This window comes from Carlito syrichta, unplaced genomic scaffold (assembly GCF_000164805.1).
Source record: "Carlito syrichta isolate Samal-C Ts95f unplaced genomic scaffold, Tarsius_syrichta-2.0.1 Scaffold302893, whole genome shotgun sequence".
Taxonomy (NCBI): domain Eukaryota; kingdom Metazoa; phylum Chordata; class Mammalia; order Primates; family Tarsiidae; genus Carlito; species Carlito syrichta.
Genome location: NW_007246989.1, coordinates 303971 through 321479, shown reverse-complemented (window position 1 = coordinate 321479; position 17509 = coordinate 303971). Strand labels below are relative to the sequence as shown.

At 36.9% G+C, this 17509-nt stretch overlaps 1 protein-coding gene across 1 annotated transcript in view; it reads left to right on the top strand.

Moving 5' to 3' along the window:
* The window catches only part of LOC103259569 (CUB and sushi domain-containing protein 1), a 238044-nt gene that overhangs the window by 135506 nt on the left and 85029 nt on the right, over window positions 1-17509 (top strand). Inside the window, exon 15 of the mRNA XM_008057227.2 lies at window positions 9926-10120. Within this exon, the coding sequence (XP_008055418.1) occupies window positions 9926-10120 (195 nt within the window). The remainder of the gene's footprint in view (window positions 1-9925; window positions 10121-17509) is intronic.

Here is a 17509-nt window from a genome sequence, read left to right as displayed (position 1 = left end):
GTCTGACAGAGAGCAGATTCTAAGAATGGCATTTTCAGGCTATGCATACAGCTAGAGCACTAGTTATTAAACATGGCTATATTACTTATTTAAATGTTTAGGATCTAACTGTGCTAAAATATATTTATTTTAAAATAACCATAGTAACAAAAGAACAAGAAATATGAACAGGATGGAGGTGGGGAATGTCTGATCTTCCAAAGGCTTTGGAAACTTTAAAAATGGGAAAAGCAGTAGTCACAAGAATGAGGAAACATCTAGCCATTCTGAGACGCTCAGAACATGCTAATGATATGAAGGTCTAGATTCAATCAGGAATCTGGGAGAAGGGATTAGGAACTTTAAAGTCTTGAGACATTTTGATCTGATGCCTCTGAAAAGCTGATTGCTCACAAGTGATCCTAGAAGTTTTTTTTTCCTACAAATTTACTTCAAAACTCTATTCACTTATCATCTATTCTTATTCTAAATAACACCTGTAATAGTCACGCAATTAAGTCCTGAGTTTGAAACAAAAATCCCCAAACAACTTTTGCCCTTAAGAGTCCCGTGTTCTGGATTCAGTCTTGATGGAGAAGTTTCTTTAGTAAGTGCTGAAATTAGATAATATGAGATGAGAAGGTCTCAGTATCCTGGCTTTCCCTTAAAACTTTACATTAGTGGTTTACCCAAGTCAAAGTGGTCTTGTGTTCAGGCTTCTAATGTATCAAAACTAAGACTAGTCATTCCTCCCATATTCAGTCTGTATAGCTTGTTGATGCTGTTCTGCAAGCTGTGCTTTAGTAGTGAGTATGATGAACAGTGATATGGCTGATAAAATCATCTTACTTCAATGACATCTAATCATAATTTTACAAATCTAATTAAATATACTTGAACTAAACTTGGTAATAACAAGCACTTATACACATTGAGTATGATGGGGAAAATTCTCTGTTAAAAAAAAGACAATTGCATCCTGAATCTAGGGGTTGATTAGGCTATCACAGAAGATTTATGATAAGTGCCTGTAATTTCTGAGAGGGAAAGCTAGAGGACTTTATTTATGGTGGCACCATTGCCACTGTCTAAATATCTTAAACAAAACAAAGGTTAGCCTTCCTATTGTGTCTCTGACTGAATTAGTCTATAATAAATCAGAATTACTGGCAAAATCAAAAGCCAATCTTTATTAAGTAAAAGATAAAGTATTTATTTTGTTGCTGAAATATCCTCAAGTCAGAGAAAATGTATCTTTTGTGCAGAGAAGCTATGAATTTATGCTTTCAACTGCTCTGACTTGAGAAGTGTGTTTTAGGGATTTTAGTACAAAAGTTTGTCAGCCATGTCAACATAGTCAATGGAATTAACTATACCAAGTACTTTGAAATCGTCTCCAACAAGTGTTCTCTTGAATTTTTTGAAATCAAAGAAAAATATTACATAATAGTCATTTTCTTTTAAGTGACAGAAGGGAGTCTATATTTCTTTACAAATAAAAAATAAGGAATATAATGACCAGGTGAGCATTTCATGTTACATCAGCTAAGCCCTCATGTTTTTGAAAGCATATTTAATTTTACAAAATTTGACCTGTCAATTTATTCACTTATGATTATTAAAAATATTGACTTATAAGGTATATGTTAACAAAACACTCTTTTCCACTATATTCTCCATATTAACCTAGTGTTCCAGTCTTTAAAAAGCTCTTTATTTAATTGATGTTTGTAAGTTTGTGTGTTTGGGATTCTTTCTGATTTAATTCAGTCTTAAAACTATGTCTGGTGTCACTTATTTTAGTCATTTTTAGAATAAATCTAATCTTCTTGTGTTGTTTCTAGTGATCAAATACGGTGACAAGTCCAAGAAACAAAGAGAGACAAACAGATGGGAATTCTAACATGGTTTGGGGGAGCCTAAACTTCTCTGCTCCTCCGTGTAATACAAATATTCAGAAATAATAGTAAAGCCCACCTTTCCTGTCTCAGTGCTGGGTTTTTTTTGTTTTGTTTTTTTGGTTGTTTGTTTGTTGATTTTTTTGAGTTGGAATCTCACTCTGTCGCCCAGGCTGGAGTGCAGTGGCATGCTCACTGCCACCGCAGCTTTGACCTGCTGGACTCAGATGATCTTCTGTTTCAGCCTTCCAAGTAGCTGGAACTACAGGAACATGCTACCACGCCCGGCTAAATTTTTGATTTATTGTAGAGATGGAATCTTACCAAATTGCCCAGGCTGGTCTCGAATCCCTGAGCTCAGGCAATCCTCTCAGCTTGACTTCCAAAAGTGCTGGGATTATAGACATGAGCCTCTGTGCCCGACCTCAGTGCTGTTTACATAGAGAAAAATTATATGTAATTATATGCACAATGAAGGCTGGACACGGTGGCTTATACCTGTAATTCCAGAAGTTTTATAGGCTGAGGTGGAAGGGTTGTTTAAAGACAGGAGCTTGAAACTAGCCTGGGCAATATACTGAGACTTTGTCACTACAAAAAATTAAAAAGAAAGAAATAAATAAACCCAATGCAATTATGTGTGCCTATAATCCAGCTACTCAGGAGGCTGAGGTGGGAGGATCACTTTAACCTGGAAGTTTGAGCTATTGTGAGCTGATTACATTACTGCACACCAGACTGAGTGACAGTACATGACCCTGACTCGGGAAGCAAAAACAAAAACAAAAACAAAGCCAAAAAACCTAAACCAAAAGAACTCAGCTATATATACAGTGTGAAGAGGACCTTTCATAAAACACATTGACCCCACATGAGTCTGAGGAAGTGGCACATGCATAGCAACTAACCCCCCCCGCCCCCACACACACACACACACACACACTTCAGGTGACTGGGGAGCCCTGGCTGCAGGTACAGGGAAAGTCCAGGTGGCTTCTGGTCTAAGATGTTTTAGTTAGGAAGGATGAAGTGTTTTCTTTTAAAATGTCATCAGCACAGAGGCACTCTGGCCACTGTGTTTTGCCTTCTGACTGTCTTTCCACTTTGCCTTTGTGAGTCTCGGGGGAGAGGGTAGAGGCGTTTCTTCATTCTCCTGCTTCTGAATGGCAGGGCAGCCCCGGGTAGAAAGCCCTCTTCCAGGCCCTCCTCCCCTTCTCCCAGGGCCCTGAGCCCACTCCTGGCTCTCTTTGCTCTGCGATGTTCATATTTTTGTCAAGTTCTTAACTTCAGCATCGCATGCTCCACCATCCCACATGCTTCTCAGTTTTATCTTGTTCTCTTATTATGTCTAATATCATGAAATGAAAACATCCCTATAGAGTAAAATACACAGTTCTGTGAGTATCATTTATTGCATACATACAGGAGATATTTGCATTTCATCCATACCCTTTATTTTTGCTATCTTTTTCTCTCCGGTATATTATGGGAAGAAATCAAGGACGAAGACTCTAACAGAAACATCTTAGCTTTTCTTTAAAAAAATCCCTTGGTAAACTATGATGCATTGATTTTTATGGCCTCTTCTATTTATGTGCTCCATTTGTATAATAAACATATATACATGTAAATTGTGTATCTATCTAGGTTTGTGTGTGTATATTTGTGTACAATGTGTATGGGTTTGATATAAACGTATGTATTTGTTCCACTAGGCAGCAGATTCTTTAAATGGTATTTTGTTTAACTATTTTCAATTTTTCTTGGAAAAGAAAAGTCCTCTCAGCTTTTACTTCTTTCAACCTAATTGAAAAAAATGGTGTTTTCTAGGTTGGACACAGTGGTTTAATCCTAACACTTCGGGAGTTCAAGGCAAGAGGATTGCCTGAGCCCAAGGGTTCAAGTTAGCCTGGGAAAATTGGAGAGACCTCGTCTTTACAAAAAAAAAATTAACTGGGCATGGTGGCGTGTGTTTGTAGTCAAAGCTACTTGGAAGGTTGAGGCAGAAGGATAGCCTGAGCCCAGCAGGTTGAGGCTGGAGTGGCCATGAGTGTGCCACTGCACTCCAGCCTGAGTGACAGAGTGAGATTCTGACTCCAAGAAGGGGAGGGGGGAGAGAGAGAGAGAGAAGAAAAAATGATGTTTTGTGATTATCAGGCCACTACTTCTAAATCTCTTTTCTCCCTTGACTGACTTTTCTCCGCCCATTAATAATGTATAGAATACATGGAAACTACAGAAAAGAGTGAAAAAAAGGAGAAAAAAAGCAACTGCAATTTTATCAGCCAGAAACAATCACATCAATTCTTTTTATTCATTGCAAGTATTTCTCTTCCACCTATTAAAAGAAAAACTTATGAGAAATTAAATGCAGCACAGTTTATTTAGGTAAACAATGATTCACCTGTTAGGTATTCCTCAAAACCAGGATAAGTTGAACTCCATCCAGCAATGTGAGCATTAATGGATAGAAAAAGGAAAGGACAAGCAGAAATTGTTCAATTAGTGACAGTAAAGCATTCTTCTTGCTTGGGCGTGATCTGATCAGTTGGCAGCTCGTGATTGGCTGAAGTTCAGCTGCTGCGATTGGCTGAGACTCAGCTACTTGTTACAAAAATGTTCTTTTATGTTACAGTTCACCAAGTAGGAATTCAAAGTACAGAGGCAGCTTTAAGGCCAGATTTAATTTAATTTCACACATCACTTTTCTTGAGGTCTGAAACCCACAGTAGCATAAAAATTGATGCTAAAGCCTGTTTCTCTCTAACAATCAGTAGTGCGTGGACAATAAAAGTGCCTTATTTTATTATTAGCTGCTGCATTGACAATAAGAAAACTTTTTGTGTTTAAAATAGATTATCAAAAATTGTGTCACATTGTTTATTTAATCAGTGATATATTCATAGGAAATTGACGACTAAACCAAAGGGAATGTCTTATGATCATAGGACATATAAAAGTCAAAGTTTGCTATATAAGTGTCACAGGATTATTCATAAAGGACTTTCAAGCATAAAATATCTTATGTTAGAATATGTTTTTGAAAATTGTACCATGGGAGTGAGTTAAAAGAGAACAAGGAATGAATTAACTTTGTCGAGTAGACATGTACTTTTTAAAATTGAATATTCAAAGATATCAATTTGTTAATCTTGGATCTGGGTAAAAGTGGTGTTTTACTTAAGGACACTTTGACCATAATTTTCATATCACATTCTCATATTTGCCAATGATTCAAACTTTTGAGGAAAATTTTTTCATTTTTAAAATTTTATTTTAAAGATATGGGGTCCAATTCAGGGCTAGGTATACAAATGTTCATTATGCAAGTACTTGTTGATGAGATGTGCCCCTACCTCCCCTGGCAGTTTCTCTCAACTGCCAATCTCACCCACCCTTCCCTGGCAGTTTTCCACTACTGCCAATACCTTTCTTACAGTATCATAATAACTGTTCAAGGTCCGATTATGAGTGAGAACATATGATACTCTGTTTTTTGTTTTTGTAATCGATCACTGAGTATGATAGACTCTAAATCTATTCAAGTTGTTGCGAAGTCCATATGTTTGTCTTTCTTTATGGCTGCATAATATTCCCTCGTGTATATGTACCACATTTTTTAAATCCCGTCCAACTTCAAAGGGCAGCATGGTTGGTTCCATGTTTTTGCTGTTGTGAATAGAGCTGCAACAAACATACATGTGCAGATAACTTTCTTGTAAAATGATTTGAGTTCCTCCGCGTATATTCCCAACAGGGAAATTGCTGGGTTATATGGAAGGTCAATTTCTAGTTCTTTCAGAAATCACCACACTGTCTTCCAAAGAGGGTGCACTAGTTTGCATTCCCACCAGCAGTGTAGAAGCATTCCTTTTTCTTCACATCCTCGCCATCATCTGTTGTTGTTTGTTTTATTACTGATGGTCATTCTTACTGGTGTTAGGTGGTATCTTGATGTGGTTTTGATTTGCATTTCTCTGATAATGAGCAAGGCTGAGCACTTTTTCATGTGTCTGTTGGCTGCCCATATATCTTCTTTTGAGAAGTGTCTATTCATGTCTTTTCCCACTTTTTTAATGGGGCTGTTTATTTTTTTCCCTTTAGCATTTTTGAGTTCCTTGTAGATCCTAGATGTTAGGCCTTTGTCAGATACGTAGTTGGCAGATATTTTTTCCCATTCTCTGGGCTGTCTTCTGGCTCTCTTGATGGTTTCGTTTGCTTTGCAGAAGCTCGTCTGTTTGATGAGGTCTCATTTGTCTATCTTATTTCTTAAGGTATGGGCACTTAGGGTTTTGATCAGGAATTGGTCACCAGTTCCAATTTCCATAAGGGTGTTTCCTGCATTTTCTTATAGTTTGAGGTTTTGCTTTAGGTCTTTGATCCACTGAGTTAAATTTTGTGTATGGTGATAGGTAGGGGTCCTTTTTCAATCTTCTGCATGTGATCAGCCAGTTTTCCCAGCACTATTTATTGAATAGGTTCTCCTCTCCCCAGTGGCTGTTGTTGAGGCTTTGTCAAAGATGAGTTGGTTGAGAAATTGAGGCTTTTCTTCTGGACTCTCTATCCTGTTCCATTGCTCTATATGCCTGTTCTAGTACCAATACAAGGCTGTGTTGATGCCAGTAGCCTTATAGTAAAGTTTGAAGTCTGGAAGTGTGATATCTCCTGCTTTGCTTCTTTTGCTAAGGATTGTTTTGACTATTCGTGGTCGTTTATGTTTCCATATAAATTTCTGTATTATCATTTCCAGGTCTGAGAAGAAGAATGATGTTGGTAATTTAATGGGTATTGTGTTGAGCCTGTAGATTGCCTTTGGTAATACGGACATTTTAACAACGTTGTTTCTTTCTACCATGAACGTGGAATATTTTTCCATTTGCTTGTGTCTTCTTGTATTTCTTTGAACAGTGTTCTGTAGTTCTCATTGTAAAGGTCTTTCACTTCTCTGGTTAGGAAGATGTTGAGGTATTTCATTTTTTGTGTATGTTTGTGGCTATTATGAATGGGATTGTGATTTTTGTTTGGTTCTCTGCCTACTTGTTATTGGTGTATAAGAATGCAACTGTCTTTTGTACATTTATTTGTACACCAAGACTTTGCCAAAGTCCTTTATCAGTGTAAGCAGGTTTTTGACAGAATCCTTTGGATTTTCGAGGTATAAAACCAAAGTTTTTGATAAAATCCACCATCCCTTCTTGATAAAAACCCTCCAACACCTAGGTATAGAAGGAACATATCTCAAAATTCGTTCATTTTTGATGAAGCACAAAAAGAATAATAATCTTTGAGATTTTTTAATGGTGTACAAGTAAAGTTTTGCACAAAAATTAAGAGTCTGTTCTGTAGATAATGGATTAAGGCCATGGTAATGAGGCACATAGAAGAGGATGAAGTGGAATGTGCTGGAAAGGGTAAGTGCAAATACTGTGGGTGATTGTGAATGAAGTCAGAGAGACACAGTCTTCAGGGTTCTGCCTGAGTGACTAGGGACGACGCAGAAATGAGAATTAGGAGGATGGAGCAGATGCAGAAGCCTGAAATGTGTTCTGTTCCCACTTGAGTTCATTATTCTCCCACAAGGGTCACAGCTCTATTATCAGATTTTGGCTACATTATTTTGTTAGGTCAAGGCAAAGAACAACCTGATTGGCAGCAGCAAGTCAGAGCAGATTCTTGTATGGAGACCGGCATTGTCTTTGCATGAATGCAGGCATGCCCGTAGATGCAACTGACAAAGCCTGAACCTTTTGCACCACGGTTGAGAGGAAATGGTCTCACATATTCTTGGTTTGAATTACCTGGGATTTCCCCTCCCAAATCACATCATAGCTTACTCAAAGTCGGATTTTTTTGGTATACTCTCTCCCTCAGTTTATTTTAGAAAATATGAAATATCATCAAAATTCACACCAGTTTCTGAAAATCTCTACTCTTAGCTCTCTTCTTTCAGTAAACACAGGACAAGATGGATTTTAATATTAATATCTATTCCAGTTCTTCGTTTATTCTTAATTTCCACTCATGGGCTTTTGCTTTCTCCCTTTCTTTCTTGGCTAGTTATATTACAAAGCACATTCACGTAGACATACAAACACAAGCCTAATTATAAATATATGTGTTCAGCACCTACATTGCCACTGTACTAAAAAATAATTGTAAAAAGGCATAGTATTTATAATTAGTAAGCTTATAGTCTAGCAGGAAAAAAGTGATGTAAGCAAACAATTGCACTAGAAAAATATAATCACAAAACAAATTAAATATCATTTTAATGAGGAAATAAGCAATCATGCATAATTTGTAAATTACTGCTACAGATGATATTAGCTCAAAGAAACTGCTTCTTCCTTTGTATAATCCAAAGTTGAATCCTTCTTGACAGTAATAGAGTTTGAAAATATATTTCAGATTATTAAAAACAATCAAGTAAATTCTTGAAGCATATTTTTGATGAAATACATTTTATTTGAAATAGAGTATGCAGTTAGATTCAAATTGAGCTATAGATTTTTAAGGCTAAAAGCTTTTAAAAATCTTTTCAAGAGTGGCAATCTTACCTGAAATTCTAAAGGTATTCTGGGTTGGGGAAAAATATTATTTATATTATTGGGTAAAATATTTGAATATCCATATAAATGTAGAATAACTCTTTTATCTAAAAAATACCTAAGATAAATAAAACTAAAGGTTACTTTAAGATTTTATTTTTTTTTTCACATTTTAAACAGGTGAACAATTATTGTATAATTGTGATGATACCAGAAAGGTCTTTTTTTTTTTTTTAGTTCATTTGCACACAGTACCTGTAAATTACCAAACTAAGACTAAGTAAGACTTTTGTAATACTTTGGTGATGTGTGACTCAGTTATAATGAACTTGTATATAATGTAAATATAGTGGGAGAGCACTTAACATCAGTAGGGGTACCAAGTCTCATACCAGGCAAAGTGGGGACCAAGGAGAGGCCCAAACTTCACCTGTACAATGACCACTTGTATATCTAATCCAGAATTCTACCCTACATCTTGAAAATTAAAAAAAAAATCAACTGATCAAGCTAATTAACCTAAAAAGAATGTACACTTAAAATATAATCATTACTATCGTTCTGAAATAAACTATGATTTCACTAGCTAATTCTTCCAGGATCAATACATTAATCAATCTGGTCAATTTTATTGATAGTTTATTGTGATGGATGTTAGCTAATGAAGCTTCATATTTGGTAGGGTGGTTCTGGTTCTTAACGTTGTATTATTTATTTTAAATCTTATTGCACTTTTCAAAGAAAGATACACTCACATGAAACTAAAAATCTGCATACATTTTATAAATATATATTTTTAGCGTATATTTTCTAAATTCCTCGATGTTCACCCTGGTAATATTATACTACTATTAGTAGTACTGCTATTGTTGCTACTCTTACAATCATTACCACTGCTTTTTATTAAGCAACTACTATATTCTAGGCCTTTTTCCTATGGGAGTGAATAGATACTTTCCTTTAAGACTTGTTAAACATTGTCCTGAACAATATTACTGCATTGTGCCTATGTATTTCTCTGTGCTTATAAATCCAATAATATACAGATTTACTACACATCATTGTTTCATAGGAAGGAAGAGATGAGGACATTTGACTTTCTGAAAATGAGTGCCCAAGCTGATTTTCAATTACACAATTACCATTCCAAGTTTCTCAGAATATCTTGAGGCAAATTATGCACAAGATTATTGTATACATGTACTCATGACCCTCATGAGAATGTTCATCCACTCCAATGAACCATATGCATTGTGGGAGGGATTTACTCCCTTCTTCCCAGTCTCACTGTGAGAATTCCACACATCTGCATTTTACATTGTGGGCTCATTCCCATGTAGCCATGTAGATCGTAGAGACAACCTGAAATAATATATAATGACATTGATTTTGCTCAACACAATTGGTTTCATATAGCAGGCCCTTGCCATTCAAAGTGAACATGGTCTGATCCCTTGAGAGAAAAAAAAAATGGTGATGTTGAGTCTGTTTCTCTTCTAGCGGTACTTTGCTCCAGCATTGAGGCACAGCTATCAGAACACGTTATCTGGAGACTGGTTTCGGGATCACTGAATGAGTACGGAGCTCAAGTGTTGCTGAGCTGCAGTCCTGGTTACTACTTAGAGGGCCGGAGGCTAGTACAATGCCAAGCTAATGGGACGTGGAGCATAGGAGAAGAGCGGCCGAGCTGTAGAGGTAAGTGGCAGGGACCACGCCCAGATGACAATGGCATTCTACTTCCCACCCACCTTCAATGATGTGCTCCTCCAAAGACACTTAATCGATCATAGTTCTATAGATCAAAAAGTAAACGGACTCAGAAACAGAAAACCAAGCACCACATGTTCTCACTCATATGTGGGAGCTACATGGTCACAAAGATGGAAATAATAGACATTGGGCAGATTTGGTGGCTCTGCCTGTAATCCCAGCACTTTGGGTGGCTGAGGCAAGTGGATTGCCTAAGCCCATGGGTTCGAGACTGGCCTGGGCAGGTTGACGAGACCGTGTCTCTACAATAAAATAAAAAATTAGCCAGGCGTGGAAGTGTGAGCTTGTAGTTCTGGCTACTTGGAAGGCTGAGGCTACTTGGAAGGCAGAGCCCAGCAGGTCGTCACTGGGGTGGCCATGCACGTGCCACTGCACTCCAGCCTGGGCAAAGGAGTGAGACTTCAACTCCAAAAAAAAAAAAAGAATAGACACTGGGGACACCAATAAGTGATGAAGGAGAAAGGGGTTAGGGTTCAGAAACTACCTGTGGGGCACAGTGTTTACAGTCTGTGGAATGGGCCACTTGAAACCCAATCCCTACCACTACACAATATGTCCATGTAATGAATTTGCATGTGTACCCTCTGAGTCTAAAATAAAAATTAAAAAATTAGAAAAAGGCAATCTAATGGCATGTCTTTCCATTATAGTGGCGAATATGTATTTTCCTGTGACACTTTAAGCCACATGATTGCTGGATTAACTGTTAGCTGTTGTCTTTTCCTTATTAGTGATCATATTTTATAAAGTGTTAGAATACACAAATATTTCATATCAGCTCAAAAACAAATGCAGACCTATGCGTAAAAAGATAACTCTTATTCCATGCACTGTCTATTCAACTGTTCTAATTAGAGTCTTGGGAAATAGTATTGTTGCTGAAGATAACTGTGTTCTCAAATAATGGCTATCTTGAAAAGGGAGATGATTATTCTCTTAGGTACAAGATAAGCAGTTAAGGCTTTGAGTGAGTTTCAGAATAAATATGAATAAATAGAAAACTAAAACAATACTAGTATTGTTTAGAGCACTATTTGATTCAGACATATTTAATATACAATCTTTAGTTGATTGTTCACAGGAAATTATCATGCACAGAAACAAGTAGTTAGACCAGTGTATAATTTATAAAATACACAGCTTAGGAAGAATAAACCAGAATTTAAAAAAGGAGAAATATAAAAGAATGAATGCTTAACTGTCTTTGATAATAATTTTAATTGAATGAATATAACACATGTTAATTAAACATGTACCTAAAGCTCTTCACCAGGAGCACACAGATAAATCAGGAAGGATAGTTAACTTTAAGGGTCTCTAATTCTTCATGGTCATGGTGAACAGTGTCCCCATTTTCCCAGGAAAGCCCTGTCTGAAGCCTGTTTTCCAGGGTGACTGTTAATGGTTCCTTGTCCCTCTGAATAGCATCTTCATTTGGGCGATAAATGACCTGATCACTGAGTTTGTAGTGAAGTTCCTATCACCCTTCTGCTGATTAGTAAATGCTCTCCCTCCCTACATTCTTGCCAGTTATCTACGTATTTATTCACCCTTGAAAATCAACTCATGATTGAAGACTGGCGTGAGGGCCAGCTAGGAGATATGAGGGGAAGGAATTAGGAACACATACCTTTTGCACACATTTTGGACTCTTTCAGCCAGCATCCTCTCTTCAGTTTCCAACCAGAAACAGTATCTTAAAAGCAAGACATCCATTAACTTCTTGGGATTGGGGTTTTCACGCAAGGCTTCTGCAGATTCAGCAAGCACAATATAGCCTTTTCTTTTCTCCCTAATTTCCCAGGGATGCCCAGCTATAGTGTTCCTGTGTGCTCAGGGCAGGGTCATGCTAGATGGCATTTGCTGTGCTAATGGTTCAATCTCCATTCCAGAAAAATTGATACTTACAACTGAGACTTCTCTATTTACAGGAATTTTACAAAAAGCGAATTCTTGAACCAAAGTCATTAGCAGCAAGGAGCTAACCTCATTTGAGGGATTAAAGCAAAGTCAGGGCTCTGCTGTCGTTGACCGGTATTTCTGCCTCCAGCCTCTGTAATTCTGGAAGGTCTGTTTTCCTGCCAGTAATTTCATGTACTGTGTTCTGATATGGAGTTTTTTTCAGAAAGAACAACCACACACCCATTTATCTTCCTGTATCCAGTTATCCTGGGACACATGTTTATTTTGTAAACTATCAATTGTTCATTGACTTGAATGGCTGGGCCTGAGCTGTTCTGTCACACTTTGTTATTTGTCTCTTGAATGTCACCACAGACATGTGGCATTTTCAAGAATCAGTAGATTCCAACTGAAATTATTGTTGACTTTTGGTTTTGTGTTTTCATTAATGTTTGTAGTTCAGATTTTCACAATTTGGCCCTTTTACACAGATTCATCATTTTGTTCCTCTGACATCTCTGAAACGGTCTCTGTTTTTTCTTGAAGACAGAGTATTCTATACTTATTCTGAGTTTTTCTTACCAGAATGTGGGATCAGCTATTCTCTAAGGAGTTCTGGGACCTTTTGGTGCAGGATGGTATTAGAGACCAAAGTCTGCCATGGGAATACATTATGTTGTGCACATGGTCAATGGGTAGGGAATATTGACACAGAGTTCTTATGTTACTCTTGTGAATGAGCTGAAAATTTTCTGTTTTGTTTTCCTTTCCCCGGAAGGTCTGATATGGATATTACTACTGAATTTTAAAAACAATTTTCGACTAACAAAAGAGTTTGTCAAAGATTTTTCCTATTTTTTAGAAACATAGATGCTATATTTGTACTAGCTATTGCAATACTTGATTTTGTGTCCACATAGTTGTGTTGTCTAGAATTTTAGCAGCCTATATCCTAGGGAAACTCTTGCCTTAATGTTTTGAAAATAATGCCAGAGTACAGGTGTTTAGAAATATCTTCACCCAAGCAATTCAGTAGACCCTCTATGAAAGTATATCCTGGCCTCTTTCAAAGCAGTTATTCTCTGGGGGTTTTCATCTCAGGAACTTTATATTCTTAGAATTATTCTTAGAATAATTGAAGACCTGTGTTAGTTTTTCATTGCTATGTAACCAGTGATGATACACTCAGAGTGTGCTGGGTCACAGCTTGTGGGTTCAAATAGATGGCACATTTTGCCTGGGTCCTCTATTCAGGTCTCACAGAGCTGAGTTCACAGGGTTGCCAGGGTTGTATCCTCATCTGAAGACCTGGTGAGGTCAAGATTGGTTTCTCTCATGGGCAGAGTTGATATCCAGCAGCTTGTGGCTGAGGTTTTCATGATGCTGCTTGTGTTAATAGGGAAATACCCTGAGCTCCTGATCTACCCTAACGGGGCCCTCTTCTGAGTCGAATCTCTTTGAATTCAGTAAGGACTCTGTCCTTGTGAAGGGCTCACCTTGCCAGATCAAATTTCCAGATAATGTGATTTTTTTTTATTAACTCAAAGTTAGCTAATTCCTAACCTACTCACAATTTTATCAACATTTCCAGTGGGTAGGGATTGTAAGATGTCTGCACCAGGGAGGGACACTTGGTAGCCATTTTAGAATTCTGCCTACCGTGGGACCCCCCCCCAAAACCTCTTATTTTTACTATATTATAAATTAAAATTGGTAATTAATTAAAAATACTCATTTCTTAATTTATTTTTATTTTTTATTTTTTATTTTTTTGAGTTGGAGTCTCACTCTGTCGCCCAGACTGGAGTGCAGTGGCCGCTCCCGACCACCGCAGCCTCGACCTGCTGGGCTCCGGCGATCCTTCCTCCTCAGTCTTCTGAGTAGCCGGAATTACAGGCATGCTCTCCCACGCCCAGCTAATTTTTTGATTTATTGTAGAGATGAGGTCTCGCCTGCCCAGGCGGGTCTCGAACCCGCGGGCTCAGGCAATCCACTCGCCTCAGCCTCCCAAAGCGCAGGATTACAGGCTGAGCCACTGAGCCCGGCTTCATTTCTTAATTTAAACCGAGAAAATTTTAAATGTGTATTAATATATTTAAAGCAGCAAGTCCATTACGTGTTAACATAAGCAGCACATTTTATGGACTTGTTGTTCATTATCCATTCATTTCCAAACAAAGCAAAAGTTAGTGAGAAGAGTGTCATAGTTTAAAAATTTACCAAATCTGTTTAGCGTCTGGCTTAATAGAAAATGGCTGGATTCTCACATCAGCTTCTGCACTCACTTTGTTACGAGTTGTTTTGGTGGAAATATCTATAAAAAGAATATAAATGGTTGCTAGTTTAGTATTCGGAAGGGGAAATGCTCATGGACCTCTGGAAGGGTATCAGGGACTTCCATCAGTTCTTGGATCACCTTTTTAGAAGAGGTGTTTCAGAAGAGCACAGCAAAATACAAAGTTTTAAGGCATTTGGTATCTAAGATTACACAAAGAATAGATTGAGCAATGGAGGGAATCATACAAACAACTAAAAATCATTTAAGTTTTTGTCTAAAATGTTTCTTCAACATTTATTTTTATTGGTACTAGTGTCATTATCTACGTATTTTTCTCAATAAGCTCTAGTTCAATATTCAATATTATTATTTTTATTTATTCAGGACAAATATTTAGTACCTCAATATGGTAACTTTCTACTGTCTCAAAAACTAGTTAAGAATATTGGGGAAAAAAACCCACTTCCAATATAATGTTGAGAATTACTAATGATCTTTAAAAGTTTACTTCCTCGAAATAAAGTGGAAAAAAAATAATTTCCAGAGCCTTTAGATGTAAACATTATTTTCTGTGATCTACAAGAAAAAAATTAATAAATACATTAATTTATTTTTGCTGTAACATTTTAATTTCATTGTACACTTACATTACATTTTCACAAAAAAACACAATATAAATCCTGGTAACAATATCATTTACTCTTAACTAAGCATATGATAAACCACAGGAAGTTCAAACACCATGTAATTTCTTAATTTACAAAATGACACATTTTTGTAAGCCCAATGTGCCACACTGTGGTAGCTTCTTCGCAGAAGGAACACAGTGTCACATTCCACATTGGATTGTATTGGGGCCAATTGACTATTCAAGGGTACCATTATTTGAATTATTTATGTAGCTAAGGAGCTATTCTTTATCTTAGAATGGGTCTGCCTGGGAGACCTCTAAGAAGTCAAGTGCTTCCTGTATCTGCTTAGGGCCTGGAAATGTTAGCATTTCCCATTCTGCTTGTCCAGTTAGTCCTAAATGCAGAGGTGAACTTTGATCACCTTTTAAGAGCATTCGTAACAACTGCAAAATCAGCCAGGAAATTCAGCACTTTTTGAAGTTGTTTGTGCTATTCTAAACCCAGGCTGTTCTAATATTCTTAAAGAGAGTCCCAGGTCTCCATGGTGAATAGGACAAAAGACCTTAGTCTCACTCTTAAGTGGTGAATTCCTCAGCCTTGTCCATCAAGAGACAATAACAGAAGATTAAAATATAATACCTAAGGGTACCAATACAGTTTCTTAGCACAAGGTTTTTACAAAAATGGAAGGCTATTATTATTTTTCTTGCTACATTTCTTTATTGTTTGACTTATTGTTTCTATTAAAAAGTAAGAAGAATGTTTGCTGCAGAAACTCATTTATCAGAAGATATATCTTTACATTTCAGATTTTATGCACACAATCACAGACACAGTGAGCTACCTTGGAATTTTATTATATTATAGATATTCAAAGAACATAACCTATATTCTAGACTATACCTTTTTCCTAACTGCTCATTGAAGAGTTCTCTCAAATTAGATCTCAGTCAAACTGTGAAGTGGGTAGGTGGTCTTTGAAAATCTCTTGTTTGTTACTAGAAGTATGCCTGGATTGATCATTAAATGTATGGAAGTGTGTATTTATCTGCAGATGTATTTAATCTATATCCTAGGAAACTGCAGGATGGGCATTTCCATTTCATTGTTGAAGTGAACATTGGACATCACTCAGGATGACCTATAGTTGAATTTTCTTGATAAGATACTCACAAGTAAATGCTCAGCTAACATCAAATAACTCTAGTGACAGCTCATTGCCCCAGAGACAGCTGTTTGAGTACTTTCACTTTGAGTGAGATCTCCTATTTGACTTATATCCAGTGATTGATCTTAGCTCTGTACCTCCAGGCCTAATAAAACCATTCCAGACTCTGGTCTACACAGCATGTCTTCTTGTGTTTGAACATGTCTGTCCTGACTCCTCAGAGCTGTTTCTTCATGGTGAAGAACCCTGCCCTGCTTATGCATCTGCACCAGCTGTTTGCTGTTCAGGGTAGTCTGCATATTCATTTGGCTCTTTTAGCTAGAACATATTTGAAAGTGTTTACTCTTGAACCTCTATTTGTGTGTCACACTCTCAAGTAGCATCTATATTTCTGGCTGGAATATTGTCCTTACAGGTATAAGAAGTGATATGTCACAATGCAATTTTTAAAAAGTAGAATGCCTTTTGACATGAACATAATTGTGGAGTTGAAGGAAAGAAGAAGGAGGAAAAAGAGGTTTTCCTGTGGGAAGGGAGGTAAATGCCTTGTAATCCACAGTGATGTTGAAAAACTACACTATAGGTATCGAGTTTGGAGGATGTTCTAAATGCTATCAGCTGAGCATCTTTTGCATAAAGACTTGCTATGAGAATTTAGAGGAAGTACTTCAGATTGAGAATGTGAATACATCTTTACTGGAAGAAAAAAAGCAAACTTGAATTCATTTTTAGAAATTCGAGGGAAGAAAAATAACACGGAAACAAGACTTTCTCTTTGAAGTCTGGCAAAGATTATTTTAATTGGTCAGGGTGATCTCTCTATCTTTCAATTAGACAAGATTTCCAAATTGCTTCTGCTATTTTTATTAATGTGTTGAGTTCACTACCAAAGGACACTCTAGATCTGAAACCCCTTTACTTAAATGCTGAAAAACTGAAGTTTAACTCCATTAATTCTTCTTTACAATCGAGTAAACCTTGTTAGAGGACAAAATTAGAATAGTTCTGTCACCAGAATATTTTTTAACAGAGGCTTAAAGAAAAAATACAGATGCACATGCAGAAAGAGCTTTCTTGTTGGTCTAACATTCAAAGCACAGTTGTGTTGAGACCTCTAAGAGGAATTGTCCTCAGAACTCATCGTTATTTAATACTTTTCTGACAAACACTGAAGTTTCAAGACAAGATCCAATTATCTTAAATAGCTACAAATGGACCTTTAAATACCATAGTTCAAGGTGAAGTTCACACTGTATTTGGGAAAAAGCTTAATGAAAAGTTCATAACAAATTGTAAAAATCTAAATCCTACTTGAATTCATTGACATTTGGTAC